Source organism: Lithobates pipiens, unplaced genomic scaffold (assembly GCF_037356315.1).
Source record: "Lithobates pipiens isolate NorthernLeopardFrog02 unplaced genomic scaffold, aLitPip1_a1.2 Scaffold_16, whole genome shotgun sequence".
NCBI lineage: Eukaryota > Metazoa > Chordata > Amphibia > Anura > Ranidae > Lithobates > Lithobates pipiens.
Window position 1 is genome coordinate 381,100,689 of NW_027507748.1, and position 18,104 is coordinate 381,118,792.

The window sequence follows — 18,104 nt, forward strand, 5'->3', positions numbered from 1 at the left end:
TGAAGCTCATGGGAGAGGACAGAGATTGAAGTCAATCTTAGAGTGGTGTCCTGGAATGTCAGAGGCCTCAATTCCAAATTTAAATGCTCTCTAGTATTTAACTATATCAAGAAATATAAGCCACATTTGATTCTGCTGCAGCAGACTCACTTACAGGGTGCCAGGGTTCTCTCTCAGGTGGGTCCATATTGCTGGGGCTTACCATGCTAGTTTCTCCTCTTATGCCAGAGGGGTTTCTACCTTGGTTACCAAAGCAATGCCCATAGCTATACAGGTGATTAAATTGGATATTAATGGAAGATATGTTATTCTGATCGTCAAAATAATGAATAAGTGCCTGACATTTGTGAATTTATATGTTCCTCATCCCTTCACGCTTTCTCATATAGATGATATATTAGAAGCTACATAAGATAGGATTTTAATGCAGTGGCAGATCCGGCTATGGATAGGCTTGGAGCATCTCCTGGGACTTCAGTCCCCTTGGCAGGATGGCTGTCTACTTATGGCTTCCGGATGTATGGCGGTTTCATCATCCGGACACCAAGGAATATTCTTGCTTCTCTGAAACTCATAAATCAATGTCCAGAATAGACACTGTCCTTTCTGAAGGGGATGGATTGGAGTTAGTGGGCAAGGTGGCATATTTGCCTAGAGCACTGTCTGACCATTTTCCCATTATACTAGACCTTAGGTTGGGACCTAAACCTGGGATTCAACACTAGCACATGGAAGCTAGTTGGTTACAGGATGAATATGTGAAGATTAAATGTACTCAAGCTATTGGTACTGTTTGTGTTGAGAATGAGAAGGTGGGCTCCCCCCTCCTTCAGTGGGAGGCCTTCAAAGCCACACAAAGAGGGTTTTTTCATGATAGAAGTGAGTGGGTTTAAGTAGCAGCTTGCCTTTCAGGTGAAAGAGAAGGAAGCAGCGGTATCACTGGCGGAAGCAGAATATGTTAGGACCCTGACTGGTTTAGGGATTGCTGGAGTTGCAGGGGAAAACTAGGGAATACCGTGCCCTCCTGACAGATCAGACTACTGTAGCGCAGGTGTTTTTGCCACTTATTTACTATGTAAATATGTGATGTTCTTTAAACAATAGTTTGGCTCCCTCTAGTGTCCATTCTAATTAATTGTGGGAGATGTAATGAATGAGGAAGTGACTCATATGTTTTAACCATTCAAGGAACTACCTACCCTCAATGCCCCACTTACCTACTCACAAGGCCAAGCCACCGAACAGCCTGCTGGGTAAGGATATATAAGGAACAGCCGTGACATGTTTCTCTCTCTTGCTGGGATGCCATTGAAGACCTGCCTGCAGGGAGCTGTGGGTGTGCCATTGAAAGAATGTGCGGCACGGCGCTGAATCGTGTGGCCTCCAAGGGATTATGGAACACTGTGTGCTGGATCAGCATGTGGACGGATTGGAGGGCTCAAGACATCCCAAAAGTTTCCTGCATTGCAGTCACCAACCATCAGAAGGAGAGTGTGGTGTGACAGTTCCAGCTTGGAGCGGGACTGAGATATCAGAAGCGGAGCAGTACAAGCATCTGGGCCTTCTGTGGTGAGTGGGCACTTGCCCAGACTGATTTAATACTTTGTTACTGTGCAAATAGGTCCCAGAAGACTAGTGAGACCTGTAGTCCAACAGAAGCGGTTTCACTTATTAAAAGACTGTGTGCAGTGAAACTACAGAGCTAATTTTGAGTTGCATGTGCCAGCAAGGAAGAAGTTCTACAGGTGCTTTATATAACTGAGCACAGTTATCTACACACCACCTTTACTATGAGTTGCTACTCACTTATTTCCTGGATTACAAATACTGCAGTTTAATAAGCTAGCTGAAGAGGAATGCCTTGTACACACGGTCGGACATTCCGACAACAAAATCCATCAGATTTTTTTTGACGGATTTTGTGCCAAACGTGTCTTGCATACACACGGTCGGACAAAGTTGTTGGAAAATCCAATTGTTCTTAACTGGGTGACGTAAAACACGTATGTCGGGATTATAAATGGGTCAGTAGCCAATAGCTCTTAATTTATTCAGAGCATGCGTGTCACTTTGTCGGACGGAATTGTCTACACACAATCGGATTTTGTTGTCAGAAAATTTTGGATCCTGCTCTCAAACTTTGTGTGTCGGAAATTCCAATGGAAAAAGTGAGATGGAGCCCACACACGATCGTATTTCCCAACAACACGATCCGATTGCACATTTTGCATCGGAAAGTCTGACTCTGTGTACAGGAAGATAAGAGACTTTACTATTCATCACGAAGCGTTCTTACCTTGCTATTCATATTCTGAGAACTGCATTACAACCTAGGGGGAGCCTTTGAGCATATGATCTATACGTATGTACTATATTACATTATTATATGGTATCTGAGTGCACTGTCAATTTTATGGTATCTGGGTGCTCTGTTAATTTTATGTGTGTATGCTCTGAGGAAGGAGTGGGACTGTGTTCAGTGTAAGGAAGTTATCATATTGGGTACAAGTCCCATCCTCTGCCTGTCTGCATATGCTTCTCACGTGACTATTGCGTTTTGGGTTTCACCTACACTTTGATGTTATTAAGTTTATTCTTTATATTGGGATTATCGCTGTGTCTAATGTATTGAACAAATTTCTCCCAGTAAACTGTTTATGTGGTTAATTTACAACTGGCGTGAAATTCTATCTGTTGCTATAGCTGGGGGAATGAGGGATACCCAGGTGACGGTAAATATACAATATATTGTGTTATTATTTTGTTGCTCTTTACCATTGGGTCTTACAATAAAATTCCTACACAGTTGTGCCAAGGGGGTCGAGTCTTATTTTCAGGGGTTGAGAGGCAGAGTGTAGGCCCAATCAATTGTCAGCAGCTCCTTAGGGGGTCAGTGCTACACTGCTAAACTCAGACTTGCTCAAAGGCAGCGCATAGTTGAGTTTAGGGACAAGAACAGTAGGCTGCTTTTACACGTCTTTGCTTAATTTTACAGGGAACTGTATGTGTTGTGCACCTCTGGGGGGGGGGGGGGGGACACTGGAGACCTACTTATTAACCACTTCAGACCCAGGCCAATTCTGACATTTCTCTCCTTCATGTAAAATTCCTAATTTTTTTGCTAGAAAATTACATAGAACCCCCAAACATTATATATGATTTTTTAGCAAAGACCCTAGAGAATACAATGGCGGTCATTGCAACTTTTTATCTCGCACGGTATTTGCGCAGCAATTTTTCGAACGTGTTTTTTTCAGAAAAAAAACAGTTTCATGCTTAAAAAAACAAAACAGTAAAGTTAGTCCAATTTTTTTGCATAATGTGAAAGAGGAGGATACGCCGAGTAAATAGATACCCAACATGTCACGCTTCAAAATTGCACGCGCTCGTGGAATGGCGCCAAACTTTGGTATTTAAAAATCCCCATAGGCGACGCTTTAAATTTTTTTACTGGTTACATGTTTTGGGTTACAGAGGAGGTCTAGGGCTAGAATTATTGCTCTCGCTCTAACGTTCGCGGCGATACCTCACATGTGTGGTTTGAACACCGTTTTCATATGTGGGCGAGACTTACGTATGCGTTCGCTTCTGTGTGCGAGCTCACGGGGACAGGGGCACTTAAATTTTTTTTTTTATTATTGTTAATTTTATTATTATTTTTTTAGTTTTACACTTAAAAAAAAAATAAAAAAAATTGATGACTTTTATTCCTATTACAAGGAATGTAAACATCCCTTGTAATAGGAATATGGCACGATCGAACCTATTTACAGTGAAATATGGGGTCAATAAGACCCCATATCTCACCTCTAGGCTGGGAAGAATAAAAAAAAAAAAAAAGATCATGGCTTCCTAGCCAGATCGGCGCCATTTAATTTGAATACCGAGGCCGGGCGTGACGTCATAACATCGCGCCCGGCCTCCGAAGGATCATAGAGACTCCGGGGACAATCTAGTCCGCCGGAAATCTCTATGATCACATGCTGGGGCCGGCGGATCCTGTGACTGGCTCACCGATGGAAGATCATGGCTTCCTAGCCAGATCGGCGCCATTTAATTTGAATACCGAGGCCGGGCGTGACGTCATAACATCGCGCCCGGCCTCCGAACGATCATAGAGACTCCGGGGACAATCTAGTCCGCCGGAAATCTCTATGATCACATGCTGGGGCTGGCGGATCCTGTGACCGACTCACCGAAGGAAACGGTGAGTCGGTAGAAGCACCGGAGGGCGGCGGGAGGGGGGGGGCCCTCCCGCCGCCCGTAAGAACGATCAAGCGGCGGAACAGCCGCTATGATCATTCTTATGGTGTAGGGAATCGCCGGCTGAAAACGGCAATATCTGAATGATGTCTGTGGACTCAGGCATCATTTAGATATAACCAGCGAAACCCCATGACGTCAATAGACGTAGTGCGGGTCTCAAGTGGTTAAATAGTTATCTGCCAATACTGACTACTGAAGGCAGCACCATTCTGGAAGAAGATATTACTGTGGAGGAGGTGGCAGTGGCAATCCCCTGTTTTGCTCCCTGGAGATCTCCTGGTCTGGATGGTCTTCCCTTGGAGTGGTACGACACTTTTAGAGATAGTTTGGCACCCCGTTTGTTGAGAGTGTTTGAAGCGGCCATGTCGGATGGTAGACTGACGCTTTCCATGAGAGAGGCTCTGGTGGTTCCGATCCCTAAAGAGGGGAAAGATCCTAGGCTGTGTGACTCCTACCGCCCGATCTTGCTGATGAATGTGGACACAAAGATACTGGCCAAAATTATATCAGGGAGGTTACAGACGGTGATACTAAAGCTTGCGAATGCGGATCAGATGGGATTTATCCCAGGTAGGTATGCTCAAATGAATATTAGGAGACTATTTCTGACCCTTTAGGTTAGACACGACAACTCTGGGACATGGGTGGTGGAGTCCTTAGACACAAAGAAGGCTTTTGGCCTTACCTGTTTCGGCTTCTGGGGTCCTATGGGTTTGGCCCTGTATTCATCTCCTGGGTGAAACTACTATACACCGAACCATTAGCAAGATTATGGGTTAATGATATTATCTTTGAACCTTTCCCTATTTTTCGTGGGACTAGACAGGGGTGCCCATTGTCTTCACTCCTGTTTGCCGTAGCCATAGAACCTCTAGCGACTAAGTTGAGGTCTAGTGATACTTTCTCTGGCCTCTGGTTGGGGTAGCTGGAGGAACGTGTGTCCTTGTTTGCAGATGACATGCTGCTGTATTTGCAGGATCCGGGTCCCTCACTCTCAGCGGCCTTTGGGTTGATTCAGGAATTTGGGGAATTCTCTGTCTTCAGGATTAACTGGGCCAAGTCGTCTCTATTTCCCATTGATGAACATGTGGTTGCTCCTACTGATTGCCTGTTGGGATCTTTTAAATATCTAGGGATTCAGATACAACTCCCCATCACTAGGTTTTTGGAGCTGAATTTGACACCGAGCATAGGAGCACTTCGGGAGAAGGTACAAAATTGGCTACCACTTACAATGATGGGTAAAATATATTTATTTTAAATTATTTTTCTTCCTAAGTTTTTGAACATCCTCTTGAACTCACCTGTCTATGTGTCAAAGCAGATCTTTAGGAAAATAGACTCTGTGGTCGTGGGATTTTTATGGGGATCTCCAGCCCCCAGGGTGTCCATGGCCGTATTGAAATTGCCTGTTACGATGGAAGGACTGGTGTCAGGGCTGGCTTATTAATAAACAAGTGTGATTTAATTGTACTTCTGTCTTGGTCTGGTTCATGGTTTCTGACAACTGGCCCTTCTGAAATTGCGAAACTTCTTTGCAGCACAGCTGTCCTTCCACCATCAGAGATTTTTTCTTCGGATTCCTAATGCTACTACGTTGATGGAATCTGTGGTGGCTACTTCAAAGGAAAATCTGCTGAATATGGTATTTAGGAAGGGGGTGCCGGGTAGAAGGATGGGTTCCATGATGGCTCTGCTTGGACGGATATTTAATATCTGTGCCCAACAAAAGAAAGATGCACCCCTATGGAGATCACCTAATAACCTTCTGTGGTATAACAAAATCCTCAAGCAGTTTTCCAAACTGGAGGATGGGAGCGTGTGGGCTGAATATGGGGTTAAGTATCTTTACCACATATTTCAGGAGAGGAAGCTGTGCACTTTTATACTCAGCTGAGGGAACTATTTGGGATACCCAGAACCTGGCATTTTCGATACGCAAAGCTGCGGCATGCGGCGGTGGCACAGTTTGGTATAGGGGAAATACACATACAAAATACCTCTTTGGAAAGGGTCCTGGGGGATCCTGACCCAGTCAAAAGAATTTCCAGATACTATAGGGAAGTGGGCCCCAGGGGACTCCGGGTTGATAGCAAGAGCCAGATCTCATTGGGAAATGTTTATACCGGAATTGTCAGAGGAGATGAGGCATTGGATACTTATCTGGGCTCTGTCATCTCTTCAACGGACAGGATGATACAGCTACGATACCTACATCAGATGTATTATACACCGGTCAGACTATTCTGTATGAACAGGAGAGACTCCACTACTTGCCATAAATCTTTGGGGGTGGATGGCTCTTTTGTTCATATGGTCTGGGAATGTGCGATGGTGAGACCATTGTGGTCTATGGTGACTGAATTTATCAAAGACAACTTCGACCTTCCCAATATATGCTCTCCTTTGAGATGTCTCTTAGGAATTTTTGTCCAAGAGGTGTTGAATGAGCACACCAAACTGTTCCTCAGATTTTTGTACTTTGGAGTTAGGAAGCTTATAACGAGGAGATGGCTTTACACGGAACGACTGAGGTTAGGGATGTGGTTGAATGCTGACATTCTCTTGAACCGCATGACGAACAAGGCCAGGGGAGCCCCTAGAAAATTTATGAAGGTTTGGTTTAGGTGGGTTGACTCAAAGGAGACACTGGCAGATTGGTGCATGAGTAAAGGCTGAAGAAATATGGAGACGGACCTATATATATATATGTGTCAAAAGTTGATGGGAGGGACTTGAGGGTGGGGTTATAGATTCGGTTATGTAAGTTATAAGATGAGGTGGTGAAATATTCTTCTCTATATATTTTTTCATGCCCGGTTGGGGGGAGGGGGTTGTATATAGTTATTTTCTTACTTAAAAAAAAAAAGGGGCAAAATCACTGGAATACAGGTGGGGATACTAGAATCTTACTGAAGTCGCACTTTCCCTGGATCGGGGTAGCGGTTCTGTGGACTGGATTATTATGCACTATGCAATGTTTTTTTTTGTTGTATCTGATGTTTCAAAATACCTGATACTCTGTGTTTGTATATTGTCTCTGCTAAATAAAAATGATTTAAAAAAAAAATTACGACAAATACCTAGACATAGAGCCATAGTAGTTACAATGTGGGTTATATAGACCACCTTTAGGTGATGGACACTGGCACACCCTAAACAGGATGTTCCCTATATAACCCCTCCCCCTACAGAGAGTACCTCAGTTTTGTAGCAAAGCAATACACGTGTATACTCAAAAAGAGGGGAGGAACCTTTGTGTCCCATGAAGTACTTCAAAGAAAATTATTTTACAGGTAAGCTGTTGTAAATATCCTATTTTCTTAAGCATACATCACGGGACACAGAGCCATAGTAGTTACTATGTGGGATGTTCCAGAGCAATGCCAACTGAGGGGGGGGGGCGACACAAAAAAAAGTAGGGTGCCCTCAGGCCTGAGGACCTATACTGCTGCCTGCAGTACACTGCAACCAAAGGCCTTATGTCTTCTTACATCCACCTAATAGAATCTGGTGAATGTAAGGACTGAAGACCAAGTTGCGGCCTTGCAAATTTGAACCATGGAGGCTTGGTGATGCACTGCCCATGAAGCACTAACAGCCCTGGTGGAGTGCGCTTTGATTTGAAAAGGTGGAACCTTCCCTTTAAACCATAAGCTTCAATAATTACTTGTAGGATCCACTTAGAAATAGTAGATTTCGACTGTCCTTGTCCCTGTCCTTTTCTAGGACCTTCAGGCAACACAAACAAAAACATCCAATTTTTTTGAATCTGAGTAGTCGTCTTCAAATAGACTTTGACTGCTCTCACTACATCAAGAGAATGTAGCGACCTTTCTTATGTTAGAACATGATTCTGGAAAAAATTAAGGTAGAACAATATCCTGGTTTAGATGAAAACCTGAAACTACCTTCTGCAGAAAGCTAGGCTAAGGATGTAATACCACGTTATCCTTGTGAATAATTAAATATGGCTCTTTACAAGAAAGAGCAGCCAATTCTGATACCCTTCTTGCAGAAGATATGGCAACCAGAAAAAAACAACTTCCTTGTCAAAAGGATCAAGGGAGTATGTTGTATCGGCCCAAAAGGCTGTCTTTGTAAACCTGACAAAACCAAATTCAAGTCCCAAGGTTTTAAGGATGACCTAACTGGCGGATTAAGCTGTGTCACCAGGCCAGGGAATGCGAAGCAAGTGGTCACTGGAATAAGACTGACAAGGACGAGACCTGGCCCTTTATGCCAGCTTAATTTCTAATCCTTTTTACAGAAAGGCAAGGAATATACCATCTAGGATGCCAACCCCTGGATTCACACCAGAACATATGCCTTCCAGACTCTATAATAAATGACTCTGGAAGCTTCCTTGTATTAATCAAGGTAGATATTACTGAGCCTAAAAGCCCACGATTCTTCAGAATATGGGTCTCAATAGCCAAAATGTTAAATATAGCATTTGTAAGATAGGTTGGAATACTGGTCCCTGCGAGAGCAGGTTTGGACGTGGTGGTAGGGTCCATGGGTCCCCTACCACCATCCTTATGATCTCTGCATACCAAGATCTTCTGGGCCCGCTGGGGTCACAAGAACCACCAACTTCTTTTCCTGCTTGATCCTGCGAAGAAGTTGTGGTAACAGCAGAATAGGAGGGAATGCATAAATCAATGAGAACTGATCCCACAGGGTCACCAACACTTCTGTTCCATATGCAAGTGGATCCCTTGTTTTTGACACAGTTGTTGACTCTTTTTGATGAACCTGGACGCAAACAGACCTACGTCTAGAATCCTCCATCTTTGGCATACAGGCAGAAAGATTTCGGGGAACAACTGCTGGTGACTCAAGTAGTCTGCCTGCCAATTCTCTACCTCTGGAATGAAGACTGATGATATCTGCGGCACCTGCTTTTCTGCCCAGGTTAGGATATAATTTACCTCTCCCTGGGCTGCTTGACTTCTGGTGCCACCTTGGTGATTGACATAAGTCACTGCTGTGGCATTGTTGGATTGAATCCTGACAGGACAAATCCGCAACCTGAACGTCCAGGCCCTTAGGGCTAGGTGCGCTGCCCGAATCTTTAGAATGTTGATGGACAAGGTCCTTTCAATTCTGGACCATTTCCCTTGGACAGTCGCCTCTTCCAGGACTGCTCCCCAACCGAAAGGCTGGCAGATGTTACCATCTTCAAGGTAACTGGTAAGAAGGATTTTCCCTTCTGCAGATGCTTGGATATCTTCCACCAACTGAGGCTCTGGCTCACCCTTTGGAAATCTAGACCTTCTTGTTCCAGGTAGACAGGATACTGTTTTGCAGCAGTCTCGTATGAGACTGAGTATAGGGAATCACTTTGAATGAAGCAACCATCTTTCCCAACAACCTTATGCAAAGGTGAATAGAAGGACCCTTCTTTGCATTACCATCTGAACCAGCTCCTTTACGGAACTGATCTTTGCCTGGGGTAAAAGCCACCCTCTTCTGGGCTGTATCTATAACCAGACCCAAGTATCCTTAGTCTTTTTAATGATTTTAAAGAAGATCTCTCTTGGTTGAGGACCCAACCTAGGTATTCCAGGTAGCTGATTGTGGAGTCCATGCTTTGGTCAAAGCGGGCTACCAACCTGTCTATTCAGAGCAGGTCATCTAGCTATGCTACAATTGTTATACCCTGAGTCCTTAATATGGCCAAAGCAAGGGCCACAAATTTTGTAAACACCCAAGGTGCAGTAGCTAGACCAAAAAAGGAAATGCTGCAACTGAAAGTGATATTTTTCTACTTCAAAACGCAGATATTTTTGATGAGCAGGCAAAAATAGGCACATGCAGGTATGCATCCCTGATGTTGACTGATGCCAGAAGTTCTCCTCCTTATAGGATGGAGACAACAGATTAGATTGATTCCACATGGAAAAAGTGGATATTTTAAGAATCAGTTTAGATCCTTGAGATCTAGCATAGGTCTGACATCCCCATGGTCTTTGGCACCGTAAAGAGGTTTGAAAAAAAAACCAACCCCTGCTCCATTGCAGGGACCACCATGACCCTTTTTGAGACAAAAGTCAGACTAATACTTGAAAAAAGGAGACTTATTTTTCTCTGGATCTATGGACCTTTGCCCTGAGGATGACGAGGAGACGGTGAAATCTCGGAACTCTAGATTGTAGCCTAGAGCTATTATGGAGATCATCCACCTGTCTTGAAACTCCTCCTGCCAAACCCTTGAGAACTGCAGAAGTCTTCACCCCACTCAAAGGAGGGGGCGCCCCTTCATAAGAGGCTTTAGTGTTCTGTTTTGTAGGTTTTTTCCACAGGGCTTCTTTTGTAACTAGGGTTGACCCTGAGGTCCTCTTGAACCTGGCGGTGGAGGCCGTTGCGACTGCCTGAAGGCAAATGCCCCTGGCACTGGAGAAAAGATCCTGTTTAAATGAGGGATGTTCTACACCTTTTCTTAACTGTCAAAAGGGTACCTTTTCCCATCCCCAACAGCCTTTCACCACAGAAAGGAAAAAACAGCCAGGAGCTTTGCATGGCGCTTCGGCTGACCACTTTTCAACCATAAGATTCTACGGCTATGCCCCAAACCAAACGTAAAGCAAGAGGTTTGCAGAATAGAATCTCTGATTGTGTCAATTGCAAAATACCAAGACCCTGGCAGCTTGGCGAAATCCTGGGCTAGCTGTTCAGGGAAAACCTTGAGCACCTGTTTCAAATAGTCTCTCCTGGACTGACATACCCCAATTGCCTCCACTGCAGGTTGAGCTGCTGAACCTGCCAAAGAGAAAATATTTTCCAATTTTTCATCAGATGGATTCCTGGGCATTTGAGCATTGTCAACCGGACAAGTAAAATTTTAATTTACCGAGGAAATAGCTGCGTCAATTGCCAGTACACTCCACCTCTTAGTAAATTTTTTCCTCCATAGGATAAAGTGTTGAAAACTTTTTTAGGAGGGAAAGAATGCTTATCTGGGTGATCCCCCTCAGGATAAATAAGCTTTCCCAGCAATGAATGAACAGGAAAGGCATGCACAACTTGAGGAGGCTTCAGTGAACAGTAACCAGAAGTGGGCTTTTCAACTGACTCAGTTACCGGTAAATTAAATGTGGAGCGGACCATTTCAGGAAGAGATTTCTCAGCCTGTGAGGCTGAAGAGGTACCTTTCCCACTTGATTCCTCAGAAGAGGAGTCATCAGTCTCCTCTCGGTCCCCTGAGGGGGATCATTTTCCTTCTCCCAAAGTTTCTCAGTTTGAGGGTCCTGGGTGATAGAAGGGGCCTTAATGTGTTTTCTTCTACTTGTGAAGATGCAATTAAGGTCACTAACCCAGACGGCTCACTCTGACCAGCCTCCCCAGGTTTTTCAGGGGGAGATGACTTTGCAGAGGGAGGGTCCTCAGAGCCCGAGGGAGATCCCTTTGAGCCCCTAAGCACAAATGCAGAAGTACTACCAGAAATGCACCCACTGCTGAGCAATATAGTTCAGCAACTGCCGCTGCCATCAAAGCTCAGTCTGATGCTAACTAAATGTGCCTGGGCATACCTATGTCAACCACTCTCACATGCAATCCATCTGCTCTGTGTCCCTCCTTTAGCTGTGTGCACCTGCAAAATGTGCACCTTTATAGCTAAGCATGGCCCGCGATTGTGGGCACTGAACCAAGCCGACGCCTCGCTAATGCTCAGTCCCCCTCCTCCGACCACCCCTTCTGCCCCCCTCATCTTTTTAAAAAAAATGACAGATTTCCTGCGCATGTGGGGCTCCGATCTGACCGGATTGCATGTGGAGGGGGGGGGCTGGAGTGGAGGAGAGAGGAGGGCAGGTGGGTGGAGAGCTGTTGTAATGGCGGTGACAGCGGGAGTGGTGCGGCATACCGTCAACCGCCCCATGGCCTCTTACTCGGGAGGAGAAACTGTGGAGGGACATTCCTAAACAGAAAAAAACTCCTTTCCCACATCCTACCTGGAGCTTGGGCTTGAAGGAAGCATGCAGCTGGTGACACCGAGCAATACTGACCAGCATGGAACAGGTATGTGATCTTGATAGCCCCTGGTGGTGACTTTAGGCATAGCAAACATTTACTTAAAGAAGAAAACCCAAAATAATTCTAAAAATTCCTTAGGAATCTCCCTTACCTTATTCAACTGCAGGGTTCTGTGGTAAAACAGACCCAATCTTAACCGCTCACAGTGGGCTCCATTAAAAAACCTTCAGGGACAGGGACCCCCTTTTCATCAGGGGATCCACAGCCCTGGGCCTGTAAAAAGCACCCCGTCAGGAGTATGGCTGAAAAAAACAAATACTGGATCCCTGGGTCCAGCTCTCTAAAAAGAGAAGCGTTACAGGTAAAACCTTGTTTCTTCCAACATGAGGCCTGGAAAAGACACTTTGAATGGATCCAGCTGTATGGCTTGCCCCAGCAAGGAATATACCAGCGGAGCTCAACACAGCACGTCTTTACTCGTGATCAACACCTAAGACACTGGCAAAAAAAACAGAGGTTCTCCCTGTAGGGGGAGGGGTTATATAGGGAGTTGAACTTCCTGTTTAGGGTGTGCCAGTGTCCATCACCTAAAGGTGGCCTATATAACCCACATAGTAACTACTATGGCCCTGTGTCCCGTGATGTATCATTAAGAAAACTGCTTTTTGTTTTCCTTCTACTCATTAAATTGTTTCGAAACTCAAAAAATACATTTAACATACTGCAATTTACTAATTCATACATCTGGTACACACATTCAATTATTTTCATTAAACCCAGAGGGCTGAGCAAAAAAACAACAGAGATTGCTGTATTAACACAACAATATTAGTGCAGCGATCTCTCCCACTGTGCCTTTGTGTTCTGACAGGGTGACTTCCCCCATCAGAACACACTAATCAGCGCTCCCAGTGATTGACTGTGAGTGATGATCAGGTGTTGGTTTTCCAGCATGCCCTTTTTACAGTCAAATGAGGACTTCCTGTCTAGCTCCGTAAACAAAACGGAGTCGGCCATCTTCTGATGGGCTGGTGGATGACGTCATGATCTCCGCTTCAGTCAATTAAAAGCTTTGTAATCATTCAGAAAATACAAAGCTGCCTGGGAACGGCTGACTTGATTTTGTTCCTTGAGCAGGATGGGAAGTCCCCAGGGCTGAATACAGTGCAGCCACTGTAACGTTAAGTGAAGAAAATAGTTCATTTGGACCAGCTTGATACAAACTATTTAAAAGTTCACTAAAACATGGAACCAGGTTTTATACAAAGATTCGTCAGGAACAGAACAATAAGTAATCAGATCAGTCAAGGGCAATACATTTCACTTGCCAGCTCACTTACTAAGTACCATGCTACCTGTGCGGGGCCTCTACAGACCTAAATTGTAAATAAAGCCTATGGCTTTGGAATAAATGCTAAGGACATTATTCCAATTAGTTAATAGAGGCCTAGGGCCTTTGCAATTTAATTGCATTGTAGGTGAGATGACTAAGGATTTCCCTACGTAATTTATCTTGTCTTTGGTGTTTCTTTAGTTTGTATGTCTGAGACCATCAAACACTTACTTAAAATAAGAGTCATAAAGAGACAAAGAGAAGAGGAAATAATGAATTAAAGTCAATTGCTTACCAATAGCTCTGGAGACAGACAGGCTTCCATTAACTCTCCATGCCCCAAACCAGACCACACAACCTCCCAAGGCCTCTATGCGATGTTTTTCATCCTTTGGACACACAAACACAGGGTTATTAACTATCCTTGCATATCATGTAAGAAGAATAACTATAGACCTTATAGGCCTACAATTATAGGCCAGTTTATTTTAGTATTTAGGATTTATTTTAAAACTGAACTAGAGCCACAGACTGTAACACATTTATGAACCCTAAAGGAATGTAACTTCTGGCAATATTTGATAGTAATAAAGAATACAGCTGTTGCATATTTGTATGGCCCCGGATTTTGAAGTGATGATTTTGTTCACTGCCTAGGCCTAGGCTGACATTGTAAAAATGCAAGTCCTCCCAGAAATTACCCCACCTATATGCATATATATATATATATACATTTTTAACTTTTTTTTTTTTTAATTCTGAAAACTTCTAAATAAAGAATGAAAAAAAAAGATTCAAGTCATCTATTTGCCTTGGCCATTGAGCCATTGAGCCATTGACAGCCAATATATACCTAGAACCATCTACAGTAGAATTTAAAAGGGGGGGGGGGGGAGAGAAAAAAGCTCTATACGCAGATAATGTGGTGTCCTTTCTGGGTGATACATGTGCTTCGCTTGAGAGCCTAATAAGCCTAGTAGGGAGATTTGGGACCCTTTCAGGCTTTACAATTATTTGGAATAAATCCACTCTTACCTCTTGATCCAATATCTAGGCAAATCCCAAGTTCTGCCACTCAAATTAAACTAGTGGATTCCTTTGTTTACCTGGGTATAACTATACACCTGTGTGTACTTTATCTATGTATGTCTCCCTTAATAACCTTCCCTTGATCACCAAATTTAAAAGCAAAAATCTGTAAATTGGTGTAAACTACTGCTGACAGTTTTGGGATGTGTCAATCTTCTCAAAATTATTTGGACCCCTCAATTTTTAAATGAACTACATAATGCAGCCCTTTGGAATCCGTTATAAATGTTTTAAAAATAAATTGCCACTATTTGAAAAAACTAAGCCTCATTGTAAACACTGCAAAATTACGAAGATTTACTTTTTAGCAGTTACAATTACACAGCTTGTCCGAGTGACCATTTTTCCTACTGTCCACTTGATAGTTTTGAGGCTGGCAGATTTAGGGCCCAGAGTTAAATTGGTTCTAAAGGCAGAAGGTTTTTTTTTATCTTAAAGCATTCTATGCATTAAGATAAAAAAAAACTTCTGTGTGCAGCAGCCCCCCTCAGCCCCCCCCAATACTTAACTAAGCCACATCTCGATCCAGCGATGTGCACGAGTGCCTCGGTCGTCCAGGACTCTCCCTTCTGACTGGCTGAAAAACAGCAGTGGCACCATTAGCCCCCACTGCTGTCAAAGTCAGTTAACCAATGAAAAGAGAGAGCAGACATCGGCCCGAACCATGGCTCCATGTCTGAATGGATGCACAGAGCTGCGGCTTGGCTGCCCCCATTGCAAGCTGCTTGCTGTGGGGGCACTCAACAGGAGGGAGAAGCCAGGAGCGCCGGTAAGGGACCTGAGAAGAGGAGGATCTGGGCCACTCTGTGCAAAATTACTGCACAGAGCAGGTATTTATAACATGAAAAAACGAGACTTTAGTATTACTTAAATAAAAACAAAAACACCTGGGTTACCTGGGGTTTATTAATTAAACATGTTTATTCATAATTTTTAATTATTGTGAGGTTTTCAAACTGGAAGGTTTTGATGCTTGGGCTGCACACAGTCTTATTAATATTGCACAACTGAATAATAGGCAAGTCCTTAAAGATTTTCAGTCATTAAAAAAGCAGTTTAGATTTTCTAATAGATTTTTATCAATTTCTGCAAATGTGGCACACAATCAGCAGTCTAGGGCTAGTGTATAGTCTGTGACGGTTCCCTCACCGATTGCTTGACTCTTGGATGATGAATAGTCTGATATTATAAATAATGTGCTACAGGTATTGCCATCAACTACACAGAAACAATTGTTTATTATCCATAAAACCTATCATGCTCCTCAAAAACTTTTGAGACAGTATTAAAAGAGACTTGCCCTTGTGTGCTAGATGCACATTAGACACAGGTACGATGATCCACATGCTCTTGAAATGCCCCAAGCTTTTTCGATATTGGACATTAATCTTAGACACTATAACCACCATTTTTTCTATTAATATTCAACCTGATCCAAAGTTATGTGTGTTGGGATGGTTGGATGAGGAGCAACACACTCCATGTGTGCATTTTGCTGTTACCCACTTATTATTAATAATACAAATGCTTATCATGCAAAAAAATATTTTCACCTGGTGATCCAGCCAACATGCTTCCTGTCCTGGCTTACTGTAGTCTATGAAGAAGCAGCATGGTTACCTCCACCTATCATAAGGGGCAGATGTTCAGGGTGAAATGAGCAGGGCTGATAACACAGCAGAGAGCTCAGAGTTAGGAGCTCACTGGATTTCTGGCAAGATCAACGGGTACCTTTTTTGTTTTGCCATTATGAAACAGGTATAACAAGACACTTTCAAAGAGGGGTTTACTGTTGGGGGTTACATACACTTTAAAGCTATATTTTTCAACAATCTGAATATTTAGTCTTTAGGCAATTATTACTCATAAGCACACATATTAGGGTCAAATTACAGAAATCCATCATTATTTTTTTATGTGTCCTGTGTTAGACCACTCAGAAGCTAGGAGACATTGTATGAGGTCATGCTTTTGAAAGGGCAGAAACCAAAATTCAGATATCCTCCAGCCACTCAAAAGGAAGGTGTTCTGTAGTCCTTATACAGAATGACAGCACTGCTCTTCAGATACAGATACAGTACAGTGAGGAAGCATAGTCATTCTAGGACAGAAAGTGTATTACTGGCAGGATCTTCTTTGCTGAAACATTTTAAAGTGCTACAGGTAAACTGGTGACTGGACTATAAATCTAGCGTACATATTCGACAGCACATCATGGATCGGCAATTTTTGTCCAAAAAGTTTTAATGAAAAAGATCACATCACAAAGGAAGGTGCAATGTTTCGGAGGCACGCAGGATCCCTTCGTCAGGCATTTGATGCCTGACGAAGGGGTCCTGTGCGGCTCAGAAACGTTGTACCTTCCTTTGTGATGTGATCTTTTTCATTAAAACGTTTTGGATGAAAATTTGCCGATCCATGGTGTGCTGGCGAATATGTACGCTTGTTTGATATTTCTAGGACCCAACTGGTAATCGCTGCAGCACCCACCATTTTAAGAGCCATTTCTACCAGGAACGTGTGCGATAGGAATATTGATCAGACTGGACCATAAACCTGTGATAAATGTCATCACTCCAATAAGTTATAAACACTATGTTTAATCTGAAGAAAGTGTAAATACTTTGCTAGTAAATTATAGAAAGATTTACATCAGGGGTTTATCAGATACTTCCCCAAGCACAGGACTAGCAAACACATGGAAGCATCTGACCCTAGTGATGAAAGGGATTTTATTTCACACATTTGATATGTTCATGTAGTGAATATGATAAAAGAAACTGAACTGTGAGGACATTACCTCTCTATCTGGTTTATGTGGCTTCATAAGTTCCACTGCTTGTCCCCTTCGTACCAACATTACTTGGGAGTCTCCCAGCCAAGCCACGTGCAACATATTGCCACGAATAAAGGTCACCACACCTGTTGTACCACAACGGAGATTCTAGATAAGAAAAATATATACAAAGAGCAATTATTAGGGAGTTACACTACACACTCTGAAGAAGAGGCAAGGACACGAGTAATTACTTTTCAATATATCTCTAGTGTGTAAGGGAAATAAATATTACAAAAGAATATTTAAAAAAATGTTATATATGAAAATGTCCACTTCGGTGAAAAACTTTTTTTTTCAACAAAAGATTTTTAAATGTGAGGTACCTACCTGTAGATTAAAAATGCAGTGAAGCATGTTTCTTATAGAGGATCTACAGTCTAAAAGTAAATGAGAACAGTTCTATGACAACATAGCTAAATGCAAGACATTGCTTAGAAAATGCTCACAAAGTGAAAACAAATATCCAGCATTTCCTGGCAGCCCAGTGACTTCCAGATGTATGTAACAGAATTGCAGCCATGCTATCTATAATCTGTCCAGCTCATCCTTGACTATTAAAGTGTAAGTACAGCCAAAACATGTTTTATACTTTTAGATAGA

At 43.1% G+C, this 18,104-nt stretch overlaps 1 protein-coding gene across 1 annotated transcript in view; it reads right to left on the minus strand.

The window, feature by feature from the left end:
* PPM1E (protein phosphatase, Mg2+/Mn2+ dependent 1E) overlaps positions 1–18,104 on the minus strand; it is a 436,341-nt gene that overhangs the window by 45,075 nt on the left and 373,162 nt on the right. The window contains exons 5-6 of the mRNA XM_077482226.1: positions 17,466–17,609; positions 13,872–13,965 (exon numbers count right to left, since the gene is read on the minus strand). Coding sequence (XP_077338352.1) covers positions 13,872–13,965; positions 17,466–17,609 — 238 coding nt within the window. The remainder of the gene's footprint in view (positions 1–13,871; positions 13,966–17,465; positions 17,610–18,104) is intronic.